Source organism: Monomorium pharaonis, chromosome 3 (genome assembly GCF_013373865.1).
Source record: "Monomorium pharaonis isolate MP-MQ-018 chromosome 3, ASM1337386v2, whole genome shotgun sequence".
Lineage (NCBI taxonomy): Eukaryota > Metazoa > Arthropoda > Insecta > Hymenoptera > Formicidae > Monomorium > Monomorium pharaonis.
This window is the reverse complement of record NC_050469.1, coordinates 31,763,619-31,790,241: the sequence shown is the minus strand read 5'-3', so window position 1 is coordinate 31,790,241 and position 26,623 is coordinate 31,763,619. Positions and strand designations below refer to the sequence as shown.

General features: G+C 27.3%; 3 protein-coding genes and 1 long non-coding RNA gene across 5 annotated transcripts in view; 1 reads left to right on the top strand and 3 right to left on the bottom strand.

The window, feature by feature from the left end:
- The window catches only part of LOC105832688, a 51,778-nt gene extending 25,722 nt beyond the window's left edge, over window positions 1–26,056 (top strand). Inside the window, exons 2-4 of one of the 2 annotated variants that reach the window (XM_036283785.1) lie at window positions 21,661–22,196; window positions 22,469–23,169; window positions 24,117–26,056. In XM_036283785.1, the coding sequence (XP_036139678.1) occupies window positions 21,661–22,196; window positions 22,469–23,169; window positions 24,117–25,249 (2,370 nt within the window). In that variant the 3' untranslated portion in view covers window positions 25,250–26,056. Of the gene's footprint in view, window positions 1–21,660; window positions 22,197–22,468; window positions 23,170–24,116 lie in introns of those variants that run through there. The other variant, XR_004962430.1, reaches the window with a different exon arrangement.
- Window positions 36–8,589, bottom strand: LOC105832693 (alpha-tocopherol transfer protein-like). Its single transcript, XM_012673866.3, has 4 exons — window positions 8,492–8,589; window positions 3,575–3,878; window positions 2,029–2,392; window positions 36–746 (listed from the first exon to the last, which is right to left on the bottom strand). The coding sequence occupies exons 2-4, from the start codon at window positions 3,856–3,858 to the stop codon at window positions 489–491; spliced, it is 906 nt and encodes a 301-aa protein (XP_012529320.1). The 5' UTR covers window positions 3,859–3,878; window positions 8,492–8,589; the 3' UTR covers window positions 36–488.
- LOC105832692 (alpha-tocopherol transfer protein-like) lies at window positions 13,149–15,990 on the bottom strand. The gene is made up of 3 exons (XM_012673865.3): window positions 15,632–15,990; window positions 14,519–14,882; window positions 13,149–13,516 (listed from the first exon to the last, which is right to left on the bottom strand). The coding sequence occupies exons 1-3, from the start codon at window positions 15,913–15,915 to the stop codon at window positions 13,259–13,261; spliced, it is 906 nt and encodes a 301-aa protein (XP_012529319.1). The 5' UTR covers window positions 15,916–15,990; the 3' UTR covers window positions 13,149–13,258.
- Window positions 17,687–21,661, bottom strand: LOC118644686. The gene is made up of 3 exons (XR_004962431.1): window positions 19,192–21,661; window positions 18,274–18,396; window positions 17,687–17,924 (listed from the first exon to the last, which is right to left on the bottom strand). It is a non-coding gene; the product is annotated as an uncharacterized LOC118644686 (long non-coding RNA).
- Window positions 26,057–26,623: the final 567 nt, after the last annotated feature.

Below are 26,623 nucleotides of genomic sequence, written 5' to 3'. Positions count from 1 at the left end.
CTTTAAACCTTTGAGCGTCATTCTCAAGATTGAACTATTCTCAAGATGCTGCCTTTTATTCTATTTTATGTGATTTTTTAATTACAAAGAGTAGAATTCTGCTTTTATTTGATGATACAGTACAGTTTGTGAGTAAAGCATACGATATTATTTTTCACAAACGTTGCTATAACATTGTTAGTCACAGTAGCACAGAAGATCTTTGCAATGTCTTTGCGATATGTAATGTTGCTACAATCTGTGTTTATATTAAATTCTTATTTCTATAATGGTATATTGATTCTGCAATACTTTATATAATATTATAAGAATTACTAATAAATTATAGCAAATATGACATTTTTGCATAAAGAAGTTTTTTAATTCTGATAGATAAACAATGCATTAACCATAAAACATTACAAAGTGCAAAATAATATTACAAGAAAAAAGTGCATGAAAATATAGATAAGGATTAGCTATAAATCATATGAGATTATAAAGCTTCATTAATCTATATCGAGTTTTTTAAAACTACCCTCCACACCGAATAAATCACTCGCTGATTTGCTCTTGTTAATTCTCAAGGCTTCATTAACGCGTCTAGTTGTTTCATCTAACAGGAACCATTCACGATAATCCTTGAAGCGCTTCACTTGAATTTCGGCTAATTCTTGTGTACAACCTCCTTTTCCACCCACTTCATTTGGCAGCGCGTCTACTGGGATATATTTGGAAATACTTTCAAATGAAGAATGAAAATGTATCTAGAAGAATTAAAAGAGTTGAAAAATTCAACTGAGTATGAAATAGAATACATTAGAATTAGTTTTCAAATAAAAATTTTAATGTTAAAGGAGGACGTTAAAAAATGTTGATTTTTGAACTTTTGATCGAACCATTTTGAATATTCTTTTCTTATGTTTTTGATGGTGCTGAATACAAAAATAAGCTTTAAATTAGCCAAAAATGCGGGGAAACCATCCAAATTGACGATTTAAATGAGCTTTATCATAAAGAATGGTTTTTAAAAATGGGAACTGCCACCGGTATGTAATATTCTTTATATACAATATATATATATATATATATATATATATACATATATATATGTATAAAGAATATTATTATATACATATATATACATATATACATATATGATAATTAAATTGATATTAATGATGATAAAACATACATTTATACAAAATATTATTGCATACTATCACGCGCGCGCGGGTTTTTTGTATGAATCGATATATGCGCGCGTGCATATACATATGGTGCGTGGGTGCGTGCGTGCGTGCGTGTGTGTGTGCGTGTGTGTGTGTGTGTGTGTGTGTGTGTTACGGTGGACACAATAATATTTTGTATGAATTAATGTATGTTTTATTATGTTTTATCAACGTTAATATCAATTTAATTACATAAATGTTAAAAAATGTTAATTTTTTGATAATAAATAAAGTCTTTTTTACAAAAAATTTAATATTTATATTTTTTCTGAATGCCTTCAGTTTTTTCGTAAAATAAATATATGTTTTGGAAACGCGTTTTATGATATAATTTTTTTTTTGAGTAACACATGTTTTACGTTCAAGCTAAACTTTTATTGAAAAACATCAAATTGAAAGTTATGATTTTTTAAGTAAAAAAGGGCAAATTTTCGAAAACTTTATTTGCAAAATTTTTATGTTAAAATTTATTTTTTACATTTGCTACAAAACAATATTTTAACAAGTATCTTAAAACATTAAGGAATTCATTGCCAAAAGTGTGTTGTCTGATTGAAGTAATATTTGAAATAAAAAATGGTGTTCTTATTCGCGCGCGCGCTTAATTGTGTTATTTATTTTATCGGTCCTAACTCCATTTATTGTTTTTTATTGTTTAAAAATAATTATTTGTGACATAACAAAATTATTTAATTGTTATATATGCTACATTATGTTCGATACCGTTGAAATAAATGTATTTCATAAAACGGTCAATCTTACTGATAAATATTTACAATTAAACTTAATTAATAATTAATTGATTAGTTATATTTACCAAATCTATTAACTCCTTTTTCATGAATGGCTTGATAATATTCATTAACATTTCCATCGCGGGTGGCGAGTTTATGAGATGGATTCCCTTTAGACGCAACGGTGCTGCTTCTTGGATATAGTATAAATGTTTCTTGGCTGATAACGGATTTACTCGCGTGACATGACCAAAAGACAATTTACTCTCATCAAAAATGAGGACATAACCATTATTTGTACCATACGTTAGAAACAATGTATCCATTAACATTGTGGCATATTTGGCAACGTCATTGAAGACATAGTGAGAAGGATCGGCATCCAGAAATGTTCCATATAGCATCTTATAGCCATCCTTCGTTGTACCACTCAGAGGAAAAATGCCCCTTTTTGAATAAAATCAATTTATCTGAATTTATTATGTATTAATTTATTAATATACTACTATACTACATTAAAATATTAGCAAAAATATTCTATATGTGTGTGTATTATATTTAGTATTTTAAATATTATAAATTAGTTATTTTACAGATAAAAATTTTTTTAATCGATCAAACTTATTATTTATTGTTGGCAACACTATAAGCTATTTTACATATACATAAATATACATATGAAGTTATACTATTAAGGTAAACTCGGGTAAGATGGCCATAGTTTTTTTAAATGCAAAAAACATACTTTGATTTTTATTATTTTTTAATAACGTTTGGTGTATTACTTCACTGAAGCTTTAAGTATGTAAAACTATCGACATTAAAGAGAAAATACTTAATAACAATTTTTTATTATCAAAAAATATTGAAACATAAACATTGGCCATTTTTCACAACTTTTAAGGAAAAGATGGCCATAATATTATAGAACAGTTGGCTATACATTTTTTATGTACTTAACATTTATAGAATAATAAAAAAGCTTATAATTTTACATGTAGTTTTATTGCCACATATTATCACATATTTAATTTTATTTTTAAACATTTTTAATATTAAATGTTTACACAAGTTTAGGATTAATTTAACTCATTGTCACTACTAAAAAAATGTATATGTATGATATGTCAAATTAAAATATTAGGTGCACAATTTAATCCTCGTCTTTTTTAATAAAATATATACATAAACACTTGCTTCGAAATGTCATGGGCTATCTTGCTCAAACTATGAGAGAAAGATAATCATAGTATTTATTTAAAAAGTAGAAAAGAAAAGAAAAAATATAATTACACATTACAATTTACATACTTTTGTTATGTGGGTAACGTTTATTGCGACAGCACAACTGTAATTTATTCGACATTGTGGCAATTTCTAATAAACATGTGAAAAATTTTGCAGACAGTCAAAAGTAAAAACGTGATATGACATCCATAATATTGTTATTTCAAATAGTATATGCACATAAACTACAATAAATATTGATTATCTTTGAAAATAACTACAAGAATACATTATTTAGTAATTATTGGAGAAATTATAGCCATTGACCATCTTTTCTGTATGACCATCATACCCTAACTTATCCTATTATAAGTGTTCATTAACATTTATAAAATCACTCACATGACTTTGAAGGCTTGTCGTAGCTCTTTTTCCTTAAACGGATCACGATTACAAAAAAATTCTGGTAAATGCGTTCTAGTCGTGTAATAATTCTCAATTGTGTTTTTTGTTGCTTCTATTTGATAATAATTGCTATGAAGAAACAAAGCGAGAAAACTATCTTCAATTTTTGGCAAATGTGCTTGTTTCTCGCACCATTCTCTCAATGATTGTATATCGGATAGCTTCAATTGAGGATTCTTTTTCATTTCTTCCTCTAATGTGATTCCTTTTATCACTGACATTGTAATTTAGCTTATAGTTTCTGAAATACGGTAAAAATGTATTTCACTGTTTTTGATTATGTCTGTTTGAATAGAAAAAATCTAGGAAAAATTGATTATATGTTAGCTTTTATCATTTTAAATTTATTGAATCCATAGTTCCATAATTGAGAAAGAATTCGTAAAATTAATTAATTATTAGTCGCCAAATAAGAAATATTTTTAAAATATAAAATTAAAAAAAATTTTTTTAAGTCTGAAATTAATATTAATTTTATATTATATAGTATGAAGTTGGATGTGATAGCTAATTTATATCTAATTATACTTAGAACATTTTAATTATTATTCTTTGATAAAAAATCATTAAGAATAAAAACTTGTGAGCAATTATAATTATCTATAGTATTATATTTTTTGTTTATTAACCTGTAAATACTACATTCCGATTTAAATCACACTGTAACCACACGAGTGCAAATTGGATTTCGATTTTTTAGATCGCGAGCTCTATCTATATTTCGATGAAATAAAACCAAAATTTTAATCCAAAAGTACATGTTTTTGGGATAACATTTCCTGAGAAATGCAATAGAATAACAAAAAAGTAATATTTTTATAGTAAAAAATGACTAAAATAGTATAACAACTTTGTAAAAATTGCATTTTTTAATTCGCTATTTTAATTTTAATAATAGATATTCACACGAATCTTGTGGGAAATTAAAGATAAATCATTATATTTTAAGAAAAAAAACCTTTGGCTCTAAGTAATTAAAGATTTTTTAAAGATGTTTAAAAATAGAGTAATTTTACTATAATAACATTATTTTTTTAAGTTACTCTATTGCATTTTTCAAAAAATGTTGTCAATCTCCAAAAAATATATTTTTGAATTCCAATTCAGTTTTATTTCAAGATATAGAACTTCATGAAATCAAAGTCTCAATTTGCACCCGTGTAATTATACTTATAATACGTATATAATGTGTATATTTTATATTATGTTTAATTCTTTACATTGAACACAATTTTTCTTCCGTATTTATAAAAAAATCACAACATTAAAATTTTTTAGGATGCATTTTGTATACGTCGTTTCCACACGAGTGCAAATCTGCATCTATTTCAACTTTCGATGTTACCTGTACGAAAGGTATAATCGAACAATTGGCTCGGGTATCTTGCTCAGTGCAAACTCTCAACAATAGGCATATCGTCATAGTGGGGCAAAACCGTTAGGACGTGCAGATAGAAAATTGTTCAAGATTGAAATTTTTGTTGGCGCAAATTTGCACCCCTGTGGCGTTTACAGGTTAATTATAATTTATTACTTAAAAACTACTATAGTAACAAATAATTAAATAAAAGTCAGAAATACAATCAAGAAACAACTTAAGATGTGTAATAACACATAAAGATAGTTTATTAAATTAAAATTGAGGTTACATTTACTAGCAAAACGTTTCAATTTTATTAACAAATAACTATGTTTGTGTAATTCGCCGATTTTAATGAAACTTGGTATATGTATTTATAGAGTAAGTAAAATACTAGACATGTATTTTTTATATCGATAATGATGCAGTTTTAAGGATGGAAACGACTCTTTATGTGTATAAATATATGAGTAATTAACTCATTGCATTTGCTCACAGTATAATAGAATTATTTTCGAGATTTGGTTAGGTAGTGAAAAGAGTTTTTTGTTCCATTAAAATTGAAACAGATTCAATGCAAAAATTAAAGAATTTAAAATGACGGATTCAATATAGCGATTTGATAAATTAAAGTAATCTTATCTCGCTCTTTATCGAACGTGGGAATAATTAACGAGGAAGTAGCGAGAGGCTATTCTCATTTTGTTTTTGTATTTTATTATTATTTTATATTTTTTATTAAATTTTTTATTTTTTGCAAATTACTTCTTGCATTTTGCTTATGGCTATCTCTTTACTTTTTATATTTTTTGCAAAAATAATATGCAAAAAATCCTACACAAAAATTTGTACACCAAGCACATTTTACAATGACTATGTATCGTAGATAGCTTTACAATTTTTAAAACAATAATCTACAAAATGATCAAATTTAAGTGATCTCTGTTTATTTGTGCCTAAAATACTTTTTTTCTATATTACTTTTGCAAAAAATAAAAAGCTGGTCATATGCAAGGCGCAAGAAGAAGTAAATTAGAAAAAATTTAAAAAAAAATAAAAAAATTAAATTAAATAAAGATATTTAATTTTATTTTTTGAATAAAGTGAATTTATTACTGAAAGTGAATTTATTACTGACTGAAAGTGAATTTATTAAAGTCTATCTTGCTTCTGAGTTATTAAATGAATAGGATGTCAGTCAGAACTATTGTGATTGATGATGACTAGCAGCATACTAAATTACTTAATTATTGGAAAGTATGTTTAATGAACATGTATAAAAACCATTGAGAAATTCCGCATCTTTTTGTAAATTTATGCTGGTGTTTATTCTTTACACCTTGACGTTTCTTTGCAATGACTCTGTGGCATTTAACTCTAAATTTTATCTTTTCGACTTCACTATTTTTCGATATTGAACGAAGAAACAGCTGAGTTACTACTTTTATTCATCTAACTTTAGAACATTTTTACTTATATTGCGTTTTTTATACATATTACTTGAACGTTAACTTATTGTTTATAAAATTATTGTTTAATGTACTTGCAATGTAGCTTTTATTATTTAATATTTTTACTTTTATTGATTACTGCGATCTCTTACATCAATAGTTAACGGTTTTATGCATGAAAATTATTATTGTTTATAGTTACTACTGATGAGAAAAGTCGAAATATTTTGTTTGTAAATGTAATCTTAATTTTAATTTAATTAACTATCTTTATTTATCGTTACACATCTAATTTAGTTCGTTTCTTTAGCTCGTTTCTTAACCGTTTTTTTTTCACTTTTATTTGCTTTGCAAAATTAAACTTATTTATTATTATTAACAAAAATTACTTTAAATGGTATGAAAAAATGTCTTAACTAGTCAATGAATTTTTTAAGACTATTTTGAAATTAAAGGTATTAAAATGTTATTAAGTTCAATTTGATTTTGAAAACTTTGCATGTCTTTTTATAATTTACGATGCAAATACTTTAGAAATTCATATTTTTATTCTAAAAAATATTTCTTTATCATTACTGATATGAATATGATGATGATTACTATACGCATATCTATGTAGACTTAAATAGGATATGATTCATAAATCTTAATATTTGTAATATTTAATGAGACTTTATAATATTTATGAGAAGTTATTTTAATTTCAACATTATTAAGAAATATTTTTTTTTGCAATACCTTTCTCTCGCGTTTTAATGTAATATTTTAAAGGTAATAAAGGTACGTTTGAACAGTCTAGAAACTTAATGAGTACTGCTAGAACTTGTTTCCTGTAGAAAATGCAAGTTTAATTCGTTATAAATTAATTTGATTAACGTGTGGAAAATTACATATTGCGATACAATTAAGACAGCATGTAAATGCACATTATACGTATATGTGCGCCCGATCAAAAATTTTTCATGTAAAAATATATAAAAATCTGTAGAATTATGTATCAAAAATGTCCATGCAAAATTTTATATTGTATATTTTTATATAATTTTACATAATTTTATATACTTTTATATAATTCTGATATAATTTTATAAATTTATATATACTTTTACATGAAACATTTTTTATCGAGAAAGAATTATTCATATGTAATTATATATAATTAAATATAATTATGTATAATTATATGTAATTATATATAATTGTAAACAAGCAATTTTTTTCCCGGCAAAAATTTTTTTATACAAGAGTATGTATAAATCTATAAAATTATATCAAAATTATATAAAATTACATAAAAATATGTAAAATTAAATAAAAATATACAATGTAAAATTTTGCATGGACATTTTTGATACATAATTCTACATACTTTTACATGAAAAATTTTTGATCGGGCGCGTTTACGTTAAAATTAAAAAGCAATAAATGTATACATATAATTATATCTGAAATATGTCCATGTGTGTTATACGAACATCTTTGGTAAAATTTCTATTTAATATAAAGAAATATCAGTTATACTGCAAAGACAAAAATTAATTAAAAGAATAATCTTCACATTTCCTTTACAATAAATTAAATATAAAGAAATGAGAAAAATTTGCTTATATGTAAATTATATATTTATGATTTAAGAAATATATACGATTATCTAGGCAATTTTTTCCATTCTTTTATACTTAACTTTTTGTAAAGAAATGCGAAAATAATTTTTTAAGTAGGTTTTATTTTTTCAGTGTTATGACTAGTATTTTTTTATACCAAACAAAAATTTCACATAAGAAGGAAACTAGTATAAACATATATGGACATATTTTGTATATATAAATATATATGTTCTTATATAAAAACATCTTTTATTGGGTTTTATCTTTATATATATGTAGACTTAATTTATAATATGTTTTAAATATGCAAAAATTAAATATATAAATTTTTAACTATAAGAATGATAATAAACAATGAATATTAAAAAGCATTAAATAAATAAGATTGACAATATTTGTAAAAATAATGAGGTTAAAATATTATATAAAAGCTTACTTTTTTAGTGCAATCTTTCAGCATATACGCTCTGTAAATGTAAGGCCGTTCAGCTTGACGTCTTGTGCATGACTGAGGTAGAGTATGATACAAGATAGGAGTCAACGCATACAAATACGTTTCTTTTATTTGTTTCAGATATAGTCGTGACGTTTATTTCGTGCCACTTTTATCCCTGGTTTTTTCGTATAACGATTTATTATAATTTTTCGACAGTAACTTATTGTTATAGTTACGTATCAATTCATCAATTTTATGGATCTAAATGTATATCGCAAAGTAATATGATTATTAAATTGATAATAAAAGATAATTAGATTGTATCCTTTTTTGTGTTTATTTTTGTAATGTATAAAAATGTTGATATCGAGAGACTTGATAGTATCTCATGCCAAGTATATATATATACGCAAATATACGACTTGCGAACATTTGAGATTATCAGATCTCAATAACGATTGAACCGATCAAGTTTTAATTAGGCTCAATCGAAAGCTTGAATTTGATTTATATATAATATATAAACTATTTTTATTTTTACTCTACGTGTCTTACGAGTGAAAATATTGTGACGCAAAATCCGAATTGTAAATTTTTCATTTAAGAGATAACACCACCCTTGAGGTTCTAAAATGATTACCTAAGTTTGGGAATTTTTTGTGAGCAAATGAATAGCATTATTGAAAAAACAAATATAAATTATTTTATTATACACATATTAAATATTAAAAAAGTTTTATTTGTTTATAATTGTTAAAAATGGCGACATACTGACACACTTCTGGCTATAGATGACTTATTGGGAATCCGCGATTTATCAAAACTTATTTTTATACAATAATATGCAAATTGATGCATAACGATAACAATTTACAGATATGCGACAAGTCTATTGAATATCTTTAGATTGTTAAATCTTTCAGATATATTGTATATATTGAACGGCTTATATTTCTTATGCAGTTTATACAACTGTAAGGATAATTTAATCCCAAAATGTACGTAAATATAATATTTTTATAAATAATATTTTACACTATACAAAGACTTCCATAATAAAACCTAATAATAACATAATAGAACCTTATTTTATTTTATAAAAGAGAAAATATTTACAATGTTTTCACTTAGTTCTCCAGTTCACAGACGACAAGATTAAAAGAAAACGGTATTTGGTAACGGTATTTGGTCCAAGGCTGGTACTACACATATTTGTCGACAAAGTTCTCAAGCGTCTTGATTGTATGTGTGTGATTGTAGGATAAAAATATTCTCAAGTCTCTAAAAATTTTCTATTTTACCATAATCAGTCAACATGCTTAACAAATTTGATGTACAACGTATGTAATAGTCATTAAAATTGTGATAATTTTTATAATTTTTTTTTCCGATTTTAATATCTATTATCGTGTCGCATTTAATATGCAAATGTGAAAAAAGTAATTTTTTTCCTGTAAAATTACACATAAATTGATAGACTTTGAATGGTATTATACTAACTAAAATTAGAGTTACTAACTGTAGTAAACTAACTAAAACAAACTAATTTTAGATTTGAAATCAGTATGTTTTTATTTTTGTTATTTTGATATAAAAAATAATACAGATCTTATTTTTATTTTTATAAAGAGCTTTATAAAGAGTAAATACTGCAAACTATGCTAAAAAGTTACAGTTATATAATATCAATATAATTTGTTATGATACTGTAATGTAACTGTTATGCTGTGTAGTATTATATTCTTATTTGACTTTTGTGATATAATGTATGTATAATAAAATCCCTCAAAAAATCATTGAATTAATTTTAAACAAAAGTAAATAAATATATGTTACATGAATAAATAAGATCATTTTTTATCATTTTTTAACATACTATTACATTTGATTTTATCGTTTGTAAGTTTAAAATGTTGTAATCGAATAGCTATTAAAACATCGACAGATCTAACAATCTTAAAATAGTCAATTTTACATATCACACTTTTAAAAAATATCCTTAAAATTGCATATTTTTCTAAATTTAAATAATTTCTTATACTATGTAAAGAACTTGTAATATTTATAAATAATAATAACGTTTCCTTCATTTATCGTGTATAAGTATGTAAATTATTGTAAGAAACTATTTGTTAAAATATTCTATGTAGAGTTTGGAATTAGATTATCTTTACAGTTATAAACTGTACAAGAAATATAAAAAATTTAATACAGCTGAAATTCTAAAGGCGGATTTGTTATGTGTTTACGAATCGTATCACTGTTGCGCTGCATCTATTTTATTTACATATAATTGTGTGAAAAACTTCGATACGCAAGGACGGTATAATACGCGGATTTTCAACAAGTATAGCTGTTTCTATATGTTTTTCATATTGAACGTTTTATATTGTTTTATGTGTCTTTCACAATTAGAAATGTTTTTGTGCAATATTTTACATGACACAATATTTCTGTGGCGCTATATTTTTTACCGAAGGATTAAAAATAGCTAAAAATTAGCTAACTTAAAAATTCGATTAAATATTATAAGATACAGTCTCAATAGAGCAAAACCGAGAATAGTCTAGTGTTTTGATTCCTTCTTCTATCATGCTCAATCTTCACAATTAAAATCGCATTCTAACAACTTTTTTTTGTCACACAGTGTTAATCTACATATAGACGCATTTAAATATGACGCACAAATAATCGCTTATTTCTTTTTTATCTGTTTCTTTGTATTTTTTATTTGTCTAGTTTTTTACTCAATTGCATAATATCATAAATTAATATTTCTATAGAAATATTTATCTATTATTTTTTTATTATTGGAAAGAGACATTTACTGACTGTGGCTTTGTGACATTAATAATTAATTATATATAATATATAAATAATAAAATATATTAATTATTGCTGTTAATTTCTTTTGACCAAAAAAATCCGAATGCGGATTATTACTTTATTTTTTATTAATTGTTTTTAGTGTTTGATATTATATGATTTTATAATTTTATAAATTTGATATTCTCATACAACAGAAACATAGCAACATGGCAGGAACATTTTATCGTAAAATTGTAAAAACGTTATGAAATGTTGCAATACTGCAGAAATAGTAAAATATTCGCTCTTAGAAATATTATAATAGATATCCAGCATTACATTATGTTGTAATATGTTTTGGTATTTCTAATCATATTTTAATTACCTTTATATTTATATATTTTAATATTTGTAACTTTTATGAATATTAGCTTGAATTAATATTTTTAAGCTTATAAAAACCAAAAGTTTATCTGTTAAAATATATAATAAATATCTCATATATTTTTATTTTTGTGTGTGTGAACTTAAAGACTTACTTTTTAAAGAAATTATTTTATTAAAATATGTGAATGAAAAATCTTATAATATATATAATAAATCTTATAATATATATAATAAACATAAAGGATGTTGTCTTTTATATTATTTTGGTTTTTTATTACAAAAAGTAGAATTTTGTTGTATCTAACTGATGATATTAGCACGTACTGTTCGTGAATAAAGCATAAGATATTACTTTTTACAATATTTTTGAAATGTTGCTGCAAAACATTGCTGTAGCAAAAAGCTTTACAATGTCTTTGCAACATTGCAATATGCAATATGTTATAAACTTCTGTACTTGTATTTCTACTTTGTTATAATAATATATTGATTTTGCAAATAACATTTTTACATAAAGAAGTTTTTTTAATTCGGATGCACATTGCACAATTATTATATAAAACTTTATAAAATGCTAGGTAATATTACGAAAAAAAATTCCGTGAAAATATAGATGATTAGGGTAAATTCGGATATAATGGCCAGTCTTTCTTAAAACGTAAAAAAACACATTTTTGTTTTTATTATTTTTTAAATCTCGTTTAGTATATTACTTTATTGAAACTTGAAGCACGTAATGTTATTAATATAAAAAAACATTTAATAGAAATTTTGTATTATTGTATGAAAATATTGAAACATAAGTATTGGCCATTTTTCTTGTTTAGAAAAAAGATGACCATAGTATTATAAAACAATTGATTATACATATTTCATGCAATTAACATTTTACAAAATAATAAAAAATTTATAATTTTAGTTTTATTAGCACATATATATATATATATATATATATATTATCATATATTTAGTTCTAGTTTGATTAAAAAATTGATTTTTTTAATACATAAAAACAATTTTTGAAACAGAATTTTTATCCATGGTATAATAAATAAAATACAGTTTCTTATAATAGTTTTATATATATATATATTGTAAATGTTAATGTAAATGAACAAAGAACTTAGTGAGTACGTGAATTTAAACATTAAAAAATGAACTGTCTTACTCAAACTGTAAGAGAAAGATGGTATTTATAATAATAGAAAAAATAGAAAAGGAAGTAAAAGGTATAATGACACAATTTAAGTACTAATGTTAATTAAATACATAACAAAAGACGATTTACATATGTAATTTATTTAACGTTGTTTAAGTTTTCCAGTAAATATATGAATAATTTTTTTACGCAATTGAAAATAAAAACGTGATATAATATTTATAATATTGTTATTTCAAATAAATATATATACGTATATAAATAATTGTAAATATCCACATTACCTTTTGAGAATTACAAGAATTTATTATTTAATAGAGATTTATTATTGGAAAAATTTGAAGAATTATAGTTCATGATCATCATATCGTAGTTTACTCTAGTTATATATTATATAAGGTTATAAATCTTTATCAATCTATATCGAGTTTTCTAAAACTACCCTCCACACCGAACAAATCACTCGCTGATTTGCTTTTGCCAATTCTCAAATTTTCATTAACGCGTTCAGTTGTTTCCTCTAACAGGAACCATTCACGATAATCCTCGAGTCGCTTTACTTCAATTTCGGCTAATTCTTGTATGAAACCTCCTTTTCCATCCACCTCATTCGGTAGTAGATCTATCGGGATGGATTGGGACATACTTTCCAACGATGAATGAAAATGTAACTAGAAGAATTAAATAAGTTTAGAAAAACTTTTCTGTGAATATAAAATAGACTAAAGTAGTATTAAAATTAATGTCATTTTTCGAATTAAATTTTTTTAAGTAGTAGAATAACTATTCGGCTAACACTAAGATCTGCTGCAGAAATCTTAATTTTATCTTTATGTTTAAAACATTTATTATTCAAATAGCTAACTTAGTATTATTGTACGTACACGTCGCCTAAAAGAGGACGTTCTTTGACATTAGTTATTGCAAAGAATAATACCATATGCCTCCATAGTCGAATTTGAAGACGCCTGTACGGAGAAATGCTGGGAGATTTAGGTTCAAATTCTAGCTGAGGTATTATTTTTTGCAATAAATTATTTACACCTTTCTTCGGAAAAGGGGGATCTTCAAGATGCTTCTGAGCATGGATATTTAATATAGTAACCATAGTAGTGTTTTAAGACTGATTAATTGGTCGGCACGCAATTTATTATAAAAGCTAAGAATATTAAATTAATAGAAAAATTATATTTTTGGTATCAAGAGATCTGCTGCAAACTAAATAGACAATCTTAACTTTACGTTTAAAATTTTTGTTACTAAATTTTTATGTAAACTATATTAAAGTTAATGACTTCTGTTAAAACTAATTTTATTGCATTAAAAATTACATAAATAAAAACTCAGTTAAAAGTTAAAGTTAAATTAACGCAAATTAAAGTTAATTTGAAAAAGCATTATTTATATTAAATTAAAAAACCATAATTTATTACAGGTAGATTAAAATAACAATTCTTCGCTTAATTGTATTATTCATCTTATTCGTTCTACCTTCACTTAATAAAATTGTTTATTATTGTTTAAAATAATAGTTTGTGATATTACAAAATTATTTGATTGTCACATCACCATCCGTCCGATATCATTGCGAATATAAATGCATTTCTTAAAAATACTGATAATTTTGCAAAATAGTTATAATTAAACTTATTTAATTGATTTGTTATATTTACCATATCCAACAGCTCCTTTTTCATGAAAGGTTTGGCAATATTCAAAAGCAATTCCATGGCGGGTGGCGCGTTCATGATATGGACTGCTTTTAGACGCAAAGGCGCTGCCTCTTGGATATAGAATAAACTTTTTTTGACTGCCAATGGATTTATTCGCGCAATATGACCAAAAGACAATTTACTCATATCGATAATTATGCTATAACCATTATTTGTACCATGCATCAGAAAATATAAATCTGCTACCATCATGGAATATTTGATAACGTCATTCAAGACAAAGTGAGAAGGATCGGCATCCAGAAATGTTCCATATACCAACTTGTAGCCTTCCTTCGTTATTCCACTCAGAGGGAAAAAAGCACTTTTTAAATTAAATTAAATTATGTTAATTCATTATTAATATACATCAGTATAGTATATATAAAAATCATGTGATAGTATATACAAAATTATCTTTATAATATATATAAAATTTTTAAAAACTTAAATTTTTAAAAAGCTTTTTTTTTAAAAACTTATAATTATTATAAATGTTAATATATGTATATTAATATGGTATATTTTATATATAAAATATACCATATTAATATACACATTTTATATAATATAATATAATATATTTTATTTATTTTATTTTTTGCAGGAATCTTAAAATGTGTATTATATATATATGTATATGTATATGTATGTGTGTGTGTGTGTGTGTGTGTGTGTGTGTGTGTGTGTGTGTGTGTGTGTGTGTGTGTGTGTGTGTGTGTGTAACATATTTTGAATATTACAAACTAGTTATTTTACAGATAAAAATCCTTTTAAAATCGTTCTAACTTCTTAATAAACTTATATATTAGGTAAATACGTGTTTGTCTTTATTTATTTAAAAAAATTAAGATAGACACATGCTTACTTGATAGATACATTTATCAAGAAGTTGGAACAATCGGCCTTTAGTCGATGAAATTGGCACGTTTTAATAATAACTACACTTGTATTAATTATTGCTAACAATAGAAGATTTTTATAATTTGTTATTTTACATGTATATGAACATATTGAACATGAAATGATATTTGTAGTATATGCGCTCATTAATATTAAAAAAAAATTGCTTACGTGACTTTGAAAACTTGTCGTAGACTTTTTTCTCCAATCGGATCTCGATTAGAAAAAAATTCTGGTAAATGCGTTCTACTTGTATAATAATTTTCAATTGTATTTTTTGATGGTTCTATTTGATAATAATTACTATGAAGAAACAAAGCGAGAAAGCTGTCTTCAATTTCTGGCAAATGTGGTTGTTTCTCGTACCATTCTCTCAGTAATTGTATATCGGATAGCTTTAATTGAGGATCCTTTCCCATTTCTTCCTCTAATGTGATTCTTTTTATTATTGACATTGAAACTTAATTTGAATTACAGTAAAAATATATTTTACTTTATTTGTGTTTGAGTAGAAAAAAACCTAGGAAAAATTGATTACAAAAGTTAGCTTTTACTATTTTTAATTTATTAGACAGTTTAATGATCAAGAAAGAAAACTTCGTAAAATTATAATTCTTATAGTGTTGTAATTTATTACTTTAGAAACTATTAAAAACTATTTTAAAAAATATTAAAAAATGCTTTACCAAATAAAATTCTTTAACGTTATTTTTATAAATATTGAAGCCATTAAGACAATTACTGAATCTATTTGACTTAATTTGTGTGTGGAAATATTGCAATGTATTATTCTTCTATTTACAGCAAAAATATTTAAAAAATTTAAATTACAAATATTTTTTTATTACTAATATGAATATAATAATAATTATTATACATATTATATATTACATTTTTTTATGTATATTAACGCCTAAATGGAATATGATTTATAAGTATTAATGAATTTATATCTATGAGAAATTACCTTAATTTTTATATTAATAAGAAAAACTTTTTTTTTACAACACTTCTCTTTCGCGTTTTAATGCAATATTTTTGACTAACAAAGATATACGTCCGAACAGTTCAACAACTTAATGAATACTATTGGAACTTTTCCACTATAGATGTGAAGTTTAAAAAAAGTTTAGTAGAGTGACGTATAAAATTATTATGAAGTATGATTACTTCTTGGAACATTATACAATTGCACACAATCCATATTTACACAACTTTAATACACATTTATACATATACAATTTTAATGAGCCTTATATAATCTTACATATCAATACATCTTATGTAGTAAAGTATAATAGCGCTTTTTTGTGACTAACAAACAACTGAAAAACGCTGCTGATTGGTTATTTTGTTCGACCCACTTCGTGTTACGAGAAGTTGCGTATTATAAATTATAATTAGTTAGAAATCGTATGAGATTATACATTTTTATAGACCTACAGTCTATCGAGTTTTTCAAAACTTTCTTCTATACAAACGAATAAATCACTTGCTGACTTGCTTTTGCCGATTCTCAAACCGCTTCATTAACGCGTCCGGTTATCTCATTTAATAGGAACCATTCACGATAGTCTTCGAGTCGCTTTATTTCAATTTTGGCTAATTCTCGTATAAAATCTCCTTTTCCACCCGCCTCATTCGGCAGAGTGTCCATCGGGAAGTATTTAAAAATAGTTTCCAATGACGAATGAAAATATATCTAGAAGAACATGACAAATGAGTTTGAAAAAACTTATTTGAATATAAAACATGGTACAGCGTAACATTAAAATCAGTTTAATTTTTTTAATAAAAATGTTATATGTATGTATATATACGTGGTTATGTAAGTTAATACATGTTTTTTACTTAGAGTTATAAAAAATTCGAGTTATGAAATTACTTTACTTAAAGGTTAAATGATTATAAATTCAGATAAAAGTTATATAAGATTAAATTAACTCAAGTTAAAGTTAATTTAATCTTAATGTAACTTTAAGTCATAACTTATTAAATATAGTTTATAAAACGATTATAATATTGATCATCATATATTTAATATTTTTTTATAAATTAAGTTTTTGTAATTTAATAAGAAAGATATACTCGTTTTTTTATAGAATACATTTTTTTCTTTTACAATTTTTTCCTTTAAATTTTTAATTAAAAAAGAATTAATAAATCAAAGTATATGCGTTTTAAAAATAAATAGTTAAAGTTAAAAATTAAATTATTTAAAATTAATTAAGATTAAGTTAGGGTTATATATAGCCAAAAAACGCTACATTTAAGGATTTTTTAAAAAAAGTATATGCATAGATTTATTTATAATTTATGACTTATGAAAAAGTAACTACTGAAGAATCTTTAGAAATTTTGTTAAGTACAAATATGCAGTTTATAGCGAGATACAGCAGTTTGCCGAAAACGTCTCGAAAAAAATTCTAATCATGATGATCACTTTTGCTCACTCCCAGGTTATCTGAAACAAAAAAAGAAACAAAATAATTTTGTTAAAATATGAGTAAATCTAGTTCTTGATCAAAAAATTTTACAAACTTCTAACAAAATGGCGAATGTATAAAGTCAAAGTTTCAATTTTTCTGAAAAAAATCAATCGTTTTTGGTTCACAAACTTGAAACTATGCAATAAAAAACAAAATCCTTCGATCAAGGACTAGTTTTTTATGCTGTTAAGAAGCTTTGAAAATTTCAGAAAGATCAGTACAATAGTTTTTGAAAAATCGTGGTCACCGATTTTGAAAACGTTGTTTTGAGAAAAACACGTTTAAAGTTTCAAAGGTGAATTCATGCAGGAAATTTTAACTTACATCATCATCAATTCCAGCTCCATCTAAAAGGCCTTCCGCTGCACTTGCCGCTTCTAAAATGCCAATCTGACGTTGCCTACGAAACATTCTTCCTTTTCCAGTGTTTTCTTGCGTCTTACAGACCTACAGGAAGGTTCTTATGCCTAGTCTACAATGAGTCGTTGGTCGTTGGTCGTAAGAAATTTAACCAATCACAGTTGATCTTAGAGAAGAATAACCGAACATAATTGGTTAAATTTCTTACGACCAACGACCAACGACTCATTGTAGACTGGGCATTACAGACCGATTCGCAATGCCAGCGCAGCGTAGCACAACAGCTAAGGCAGTGAACTACCGAACCATCAACCTGAGTTTGATTTCCATCGGCGATATTTTGATTTTTTTACTGTTTTAGCTTTGTAAATAAATGTAAAATTTAAATAAAAGCATTAATAATAAAAATCTGTATTGTTTTAATATATTTCATAAATCATGTTTGCACGAAATGAAAAAAATGAAGAGAAGTGTTAGCCGAAAAGAATTATTGAACATTAATTCTTATATGGTAATAAGCAAAGAAAGGTACACTTGAAACAGACTGACAATGATGATAATGATAATAAATAATACATTTAATGTATTATATGTATAATTTTTTTTATATTTGATATCTTATATCCATTTATTAAATAATGTGTTTTATTACTTTGACAATGTTTTGATGCAATCATATTTGTTACAAATATTTCTATACTTATTATGCTTACAAGACTAAAAAAGTAACAAAAAACTCAAAACGTCGCTGATTAAGAATCAAACTTGAGCTGGCAGCTCGCTGTCTCAGATACTGTGCTAGATTTTTTCTCCTCGATGCATACGCGCTCTTTGTCCTTATTCTGCGCATATAAGTGAGCGTATCGTGCAACGGAGACTTACATTGCATGTAATATTGACAGTAGGGTCTCTGCATCTTCGTTGAAAGTGCAAGCAGCAATGTAGGCAGCAATTTCAACTATCACAGAACCACTTGGCTCTGGGATGATTTTAGGGCTGATTTTCCAAATAAGTTAATTGTAACTTTCAATACTGTTTTGTGTGAATCCACTTACACATCTCTTCAACAAAGTGTCCTTGCTCAAGTCCTCGTACATTGATTTGATTTCATCTAAGACATCTTGTGATAAAGCATTATAATCATGTTTATAAGACTCCAATTTGTCTGCCGCGGAAGCGCGCTGCCCAGATACACCACGACTCAGCGCCAGGCGGGCATTTCTCGTGACGAGGATTCTTATTTGTGGAACCGTAGTGATAATACGTCGCCCAAATAGCTTCGCGCATCTTTTCGATTGAGTCACAGTTTCTTCTAATAGCTAACCCATATAATATACAGTGAGTTTTCTTTTACCGCCAAGCGAAGCTCTTGTTTCTTTACCTGTTTTTTCGTCCACGGTCGTGCTAGTTGATTTTTTTTCACGTCACGAAGGCGTGTGCTCATTTATTTTTGCACGTATTCAATGCATTTTTTTTAGTCATTGACGTCTCACATACGGAGCAGCATTTACAATTCCAGTATATGTTTGGAATCACCGTCCCTGACGTAATTTTTGTATTTTACTCCATATTTTTGTTCAGATTGCTGGAACATTTTTACAATAGAATATACTTCCATTATACTTCTATTATACGGAAGAGACTTTATGACTGGAAATGCATTCACTTTTATGTGTTTCCTTCCACTTTTCATACTCAGCAAAACCAGTTTTCTTGCTCCAAATGCTTTACTTTACAATATGCATTTTTTACTATGAGATCGATGATTTTCCTGTATAACAGCCAATTAAAGAAGAAACGCCGTATAAAGAGATAAAACTTCTTTTCTTCCACGTGCCATCTCCGGACACAGTTAACTCTGATGTTTTTTTCAACATTTTGCTATTTACAAGTCTCTGTAATCTCTTCTTTGACACTTTTATTGAAAAATTTTTCAGCGATCGTTTTCACGCAGCCGTGCATCTGCGCAATAATCATATTATACGTTCCTTGTGCAAGAAATGGCGGCATGTCCATTAATCGCAAAACTTTTTACAACCTTGTAGTCCTATTCCTAATAGTCTCATGACAAAAATAAATCGTCGATTGATTTCATAAGAATGGCCGACAAATGGGAATGTACTGAGACGCGCAGTTTTCACACAGCACTACAACCTTAAAACCGAGCTCATGTGTTTGTGCAAATTTAATATTTCCATTGCACTTTTTACAGTTTACAAACGTTGAGATTGCAGCAAATACCGTTATAAAGTCCAAAATTCTATACTCAGAATTATTATCTTCCGGCACGATTATTTCTTCCTGGCCTTTGATTTTTTTCTCTGATATGCTAAAACTACTCTCGTCCGTTTTGCCCGTTTTCAGATTAAAAATATTTTTTATTTTTTTTGGCCTTGATTTACGAAACTTTTCGCCTTTCCTCAGATTTTTTTAAATCTTTTGATTGTAAATTTATTTCATTGTAAACACAACCGCACGGCTCGGAGTCTCGAATAGCACTGTCACAGCACTCGAGTCTTGTTTTGTCAACTCTATTTCGTACTTCGAAGAATCAATTTTGGCTCAGTTGGTTTAAGTCTCTTTATAATCTATTAACACAAATAAACAGCTTAGGTGTGCACTAGATAATTCATAAGAAAGTAGAAAGAGAACGCGCGGCAGCGCTACCTGACCTGGCGCGGCGGCGCGCGATTTAAACAAGACCTGTATCTCCGAAAATTTTTGACGGCTCTAAAATTTTCAGGGATTATTTTTAGGAAGATATACTCTTAGAAAATAAAATCTTTGAAAAATCGACTTTTCCGATTCCATTGACTGCAATATATATACCTCTTGTCAAAAGTTATTAGCTTTTTAATTGATTGTCAACTTTTAATAGTTTAACTAGTTATTACCCAACTCGGCTATAACTAGACAAATATTTCTATGTTTATCGGTAACGATTAAAATTATATTTTACATTATTTTAAATTTATTAAATCTTTATAATATTTGTGTAAATTTTTTTGTTTTTTTTTTGCGTGTCAATAATTTTTCGATTTTGAAATATTAGGTGTGTTTCTTTTTGTAGAACGTAATTGAATTGAATGTTTAATGCAATGCGTACATATATACAACAACAATTTTAATCAACAGGTTGCATCAGTGTGCACTAGTATATTCAATCGAATTCGCTTAGTAGTTTTTAGTATTATAATAATACAGTGTAACATTCTGAATTTCTAAGAAATAAAGGGATATCACTTTGAAAGACCTATAGTATTGGCAATCTTTTTCTACTAAACAAAATTAATATTTTTTGCTGTTGTTATTTAAACAAGATCAAATAAATATGTTTCTATATATTTTCAGATATATTTAACGCTATCAGCTCTAATTACTTGTCACGTAAGTGCAAATTTTCAATTCGAGAGTTTGAAAAGTTTGAGCTCAAAGGACACTTTGCGACCTTGGAATAAGCAGTATGAAGTTTATGAGAGTGCTTCTTCTGACAGTCTGCCTTATTATAATTTTTATGGATCAAGCAGAGATCAACCTATAGATCGTTTTGGAAGCTCGTCTAGACTTTTCCCAATTAAGAAAGAACCTCTCGAAGAGAAAAACTTGAAAAAGATTCCATTTTATGCGTTTACTAATAAAGATACCACACGGTATAAAGAATTAACGCCTAATTTTGGAATTGCGCACTGTCAAGAGATTAAGGTAAAATCAAGCGGGAAAAATGGTGAACCGAGAAGAGGCATTACAACCTGTTACAATTGCAAGGATCCAAAAACCAAATCCACATATGAACGTTGTTTATATAGTAGTCATCCGGAAGAGAGTGCATCTGCTAATACAAAAATGGAACGTTATTTATCTGCACCTTCAGGTTTCAGATTCCGAAGGTAATAATAAAGTATTCTTTGAATATATATTATAGAAATGTTCGACAACTTATTAATATTTGCACTTTAAACAGACACTTTAACAGTTTTAATATTTATGCTGTAATTACGGAAAAATGTGTTGCGAGTAAAACATTTTTATATTGATATGTTACATTAGAACAAAAATAATATTAAAATAATGTTAGAGAGAGAGAGATAAATAATGTTAAAATCTGATATGAATCCTTCTAACCAGTTTCTATTTGTTACTATTATTATTATTTACACAGGTCTAGTTTGGAAAGAAATAAACATAATTATGGAAGATTACGGAATCCTTACCGGTTTACTGATGAGTATTTCACTGATGCAACCGATGACGTACCAGCTGCATACGAGAATAAGGGAGAAAAATGCGAGAAGATTGTGAAAGACTCTATGGTGTGCATGGTGTGCAAAGACGCTAAAACTAATGGCAAATATGAACAGTGCTCGTATGTGAAGCAACCGCATGAGAAAGCATACTCCTATGTCAAAAGCAGCTCGTTTGGAAAACCGCAGGAAAACGATAGCGACGAACGTCCCGAGTTAACATCACATTCCAAAATTTCCGAAGGGTCTAATCGTCAAAAAAGTCGTAGTCCAACTACCGAAAAGTCTCAGGATTATTATTATCCTAATGAAGATTATTCCGAGAAGGCTTCAACAGTGAACGAACAGGATGAAGTACAGGATACCCCTACGGCGGACTGTAAAGAGATACAAAAGGATTCCAAGAGCTGCACAGTGTGCAAGGACCATAAGACTGGTGGTACTTACGAAAAATGTACTTACAATTATCAACCCAGCGATAAATTATATAAATATAGTAGATCGAAGAGCTTTGGATATCCGAATAAGACACCGGATTCTACTCAAGATTTGAGTAAAGGTAAAAAACCGAAGAATTTTGATTATCCGCAAAGTTCCGAGGCTACGCACGATTATCTAGGTGAGCTATTCTTTTATGTTAATTTTTAATTATATCTACTTAAAAAACTTTTTTTTAATATGAGAGTTATTTACTTTCTCATAATAATATTTTGTAGCTATTTTATTAAGTATAATTAAGTACAATTTTAATTTTCAAAATATTTTGTTAAAAAATTGAAATTAAAATTGTAAAAGAAAGATTATTATTACTGTTTTATAATTAGCTATGATATACAATGTATTGAAAAAGTTTTGTTTTAAAATGCATTATGCTACGATAAAAAAAATGCATTATACATGTTAAAATTAATAAGATATTATAATTAAATATTGAATTTAGGGGAAACTTGTTGAATGTCTACTTAAGATATATTTTATTATGTTTTTTATTTAATATAATAATTTGTATACGAAGTATTTGGTTTTTAATTAAGTTTTTTGAGTTATTTTATTAAATATTGCATGATTTTGTTTCCATTTAGTTTAATCTAAATGCTTTTAAGAACAAACAATTACAAAAATCATAGAGGGTAAGATCGACAGGAACAATTACATGCGTATATGCGAAATCACTTGAAACATCTTCGATTTTCATAAACGCAAGCATTTTTTGAGATAATAATTGTAAAAATATGATGTATATTCATCATCCTTTTACATAAATAAAGTTTAGTCGGTTACCCATATAGGCCATTTTTGGCCATATAGACTCTCGTCTTTTTATAAACATTTTTTTATCTTGGTATTAAATGTAGATATGCTTTTATTCTAAGAAAAATTTATACAATATGTGTGCTTATGCGCATAATATATAGAGATATAGAGATAGAATATATATATAGACATAGAGATCAGCATTCGATTTATTGTTTATTTATAAAACACAGAAATTTTTTATCATAACTTTAAAAAATCTGTGCTCTTTGATACACATCTACATATACACTACATATACACTAATTTTAGATAAATCAGAAGACGTTGCTTATCCACGGAGATCCGACAAAGTCGTAGAAGCTCAACGAGTCCCGAATGATTCCGATGGTACATCTCACAGTTCACCCGACTACAGCAGCGATTACTCCAATTCCGAAAGTTCTACCGATTACCAATTTCCATCACGTAGTAATAACAATCCTGAATCTTACGAGGTCCAAGAGGCACCCACCTCAAAATCTGTTTCGGAGCGTTACTCCAAAAATATCAGCGAGGACAATTGTAAGACAGTTCAGAAGGATTCGATGACGTGCAAGATTTGCAAGGATCCGAAGACAGGCAATGATTTCGAGCAGTGTTCGTATTCGTATCAGCCCAGCGATAAGCTCTTCTCGTACAGTAAATCCAGTTCATTCGGCAATCCGCGAAACGACAAATCCGAGGAAACGTCCCACGAAGACGAGTACTCATCGGACAGCTCTGACGTTGCGAAGAAACCTTACGACGACGAATACGACGCTCCGGGACAAGCTTACGAAGCTTCAACGGCGGACGAGGCAACGTCTGAAGATGATGCGAATAAAAGGAGAGAAGGCGTGGACGTCGCATACGTGGACACCGCGAAGAAGAAGGCCGAGATCGAGGAGTTCATGCAGAATTTCCGGAAGGAGGACCGGTCGAAGTGTAAGAAGATCATGCGCGATAAAATGACTTGCTATCAGTGCGTCGACGACGATGGCTTTCAGAAGGAGGAGTGCGCCTTCGTCACCGGACAGGAGCCCGACAAGGATCAGCTCGTGTTTCACGAAACGAAGGAATTTCAGGTAGACGCCGCCGCGCCGCGTCCTCGTGGCGTTGAACTCTCGAGCTCGAAAAAGAAAACGACGCCGTCGGAGGCGTCTCTGGAGCCAAGCGCGTCCGCCAGCCGAAATTCTTACGTTAGACTGGAGAAGCCGGACAATGATTATCCGGACGAGGCGTCATCGCAAGTGCACACGGCGGCGGAGGAGACGAAGGAGGCCGAACCGTACGATTATACATCGGAAACGAGGGCGAAGTACGACAAGGTCCTTAGATTAACTCTTCCGGCGTACATGTTTAGCACCTCGGAACACGAAGCGGCATTCGACGAGGTTGTAGCTTCTAGCCATGATCAACGCTAAATTAGAAGGCTTTCTTGACACTTATCGCTTCTTTTATCATTACGTACTTTTTATCTTCACGTTAGAAACTTCTCGGAGTCAATGCATCAATCTTTGAACAATTATCCGCAAATGTTTAAAAAAAATGTTGAAAGAACGAGATTTTAAAATAACAAATTGCAAATTATAATTTATATTTTTTATCAAAATTATCCAAATTAATTATTGTGAGTATATTAAGCAAAATTATTATTAATTAAGTACCAAGTACCCATTTTGACCGATAGCTTGTGACTTTCTTTTCTCTTATGTCAGATATTTTCACATTAATTAATTTTCACTTGATATTGTAGATATCTTTTTATCACATCAGATTTGATTAAAATATCTTCTTTTGTATAAAAATATTATATAATTATATCAAGATGTTTTTATTTGTTCATTGCCTGGTTCAGTTTCTTATTTTTTGTTTAGTGACAGGTGCAGTGACTCTATGAAACATTTTACTCATGCGTTTCCATTGTATTTGAGAATATTAGTACTATACCTTTGTTATCTAATTTATAATATTTAGAGTTTGTTCGAACATATCTGAATTGATATTTGTAATTAAACAAGTTCTTGTTAATGCAATGTATTTGTTTAGTTTACCGTATTATAACTTGCTGGGATATTGCATTGTAAAGTACTATTAATGAATTTAATATCGCGCAATTGCCGTAATAATTTCTATGAAACATCTAATATAGTCTATTGTAATAAATACTTGTAAAAGGACCTAATAACGTTTGCGAAATATTTCAAATTAAAAAACTTTATGTTTAAAGTATTTAATTTCCGTACAAACCTTCTATCCTTCACTTTCTGTTCATAAAACCATTCAAAATACAGAATAATTTTGTAGACCAGAAACTGATTTTTTTTCCTAGTTTTGATAGTTTATGTTTAGAATATTTAAAAAATATCTATAGAATCTGTAAAAAAACCTACAGAATAATATATAAATCAATCATAGAGGAAATATATATATGTATATATATCACACAACTATATCACGTCAATATAATGTCATATTACTTTGTTTTTGGACCATATTTCTCAAATAAAATTTAAAAGTAAAATTTTTTAAACATAAATAATGCTAACTACATGTATAAACAGTGTCTTCTATTAAATATAGTAGTTTTTTATATGTATTATACAAAAGTTTTACAGTATAAATATGTCTATTTAATTGCGCTGTTTAAAAAAAATTTTTTTATGTGACAAAATGCTGTTTTTTTAAATAAAATTATAATAATTTTTAATTCTATTTTTGCGTGCATGTGTGTGTGTGTGTGTGTGTGTGTGTGTGTGCACGCGCGGCGGAGTCACACACACACATATTATCACTCT

Excerpts from the sequence above, each read along its gene's own strand:
- LOC105832693 (XM_012673866.3), bottom strand. The coding sequence starts at position 3,858 with ATGTCAGTGATAAAAGGAATCACATTAGAGGAAGAAATGAAAAAGAAT. Across the intron at positions 2,393-3,574 it reads CGACAAGCCTTCAAAGTCAT|GGGCATTTTTCCTCTGAGTG; the intron begins GTGAGTGATTTT and ends TTATTCAAAAAG. Across the intron at positions 747-2,028 it reads AAAAGGAGTTAATAGATTTG|ATACATTTTCATTCTTCATT; the intron begins GTAAATATAACT and ends TAATTCTTCTAG.
- LOC105832692 (XM_012673865.3), bottom strand. The coding sequence starts at position 15,915 with ATGTCAATAATAAAAAGAATCACATTAGAGGAAGAAATGGGAAAGGAT. Across the intron at positions 14,883-15,631 it reads CGACAAGTTTTCAAAGTCAC|TGCTTTTTTCCCTCTGAGTG; the intron begins GTAAGCAATTTT and ends TAATTTAAAAAG. Across the intron at positions 13,517-14,518 it reads AAAAGGAGCTGTTGGATATG|TTACATTTTCATTCATCGTT; the intron begins GTAAATATAACA and ends TAATTCTTCTAG.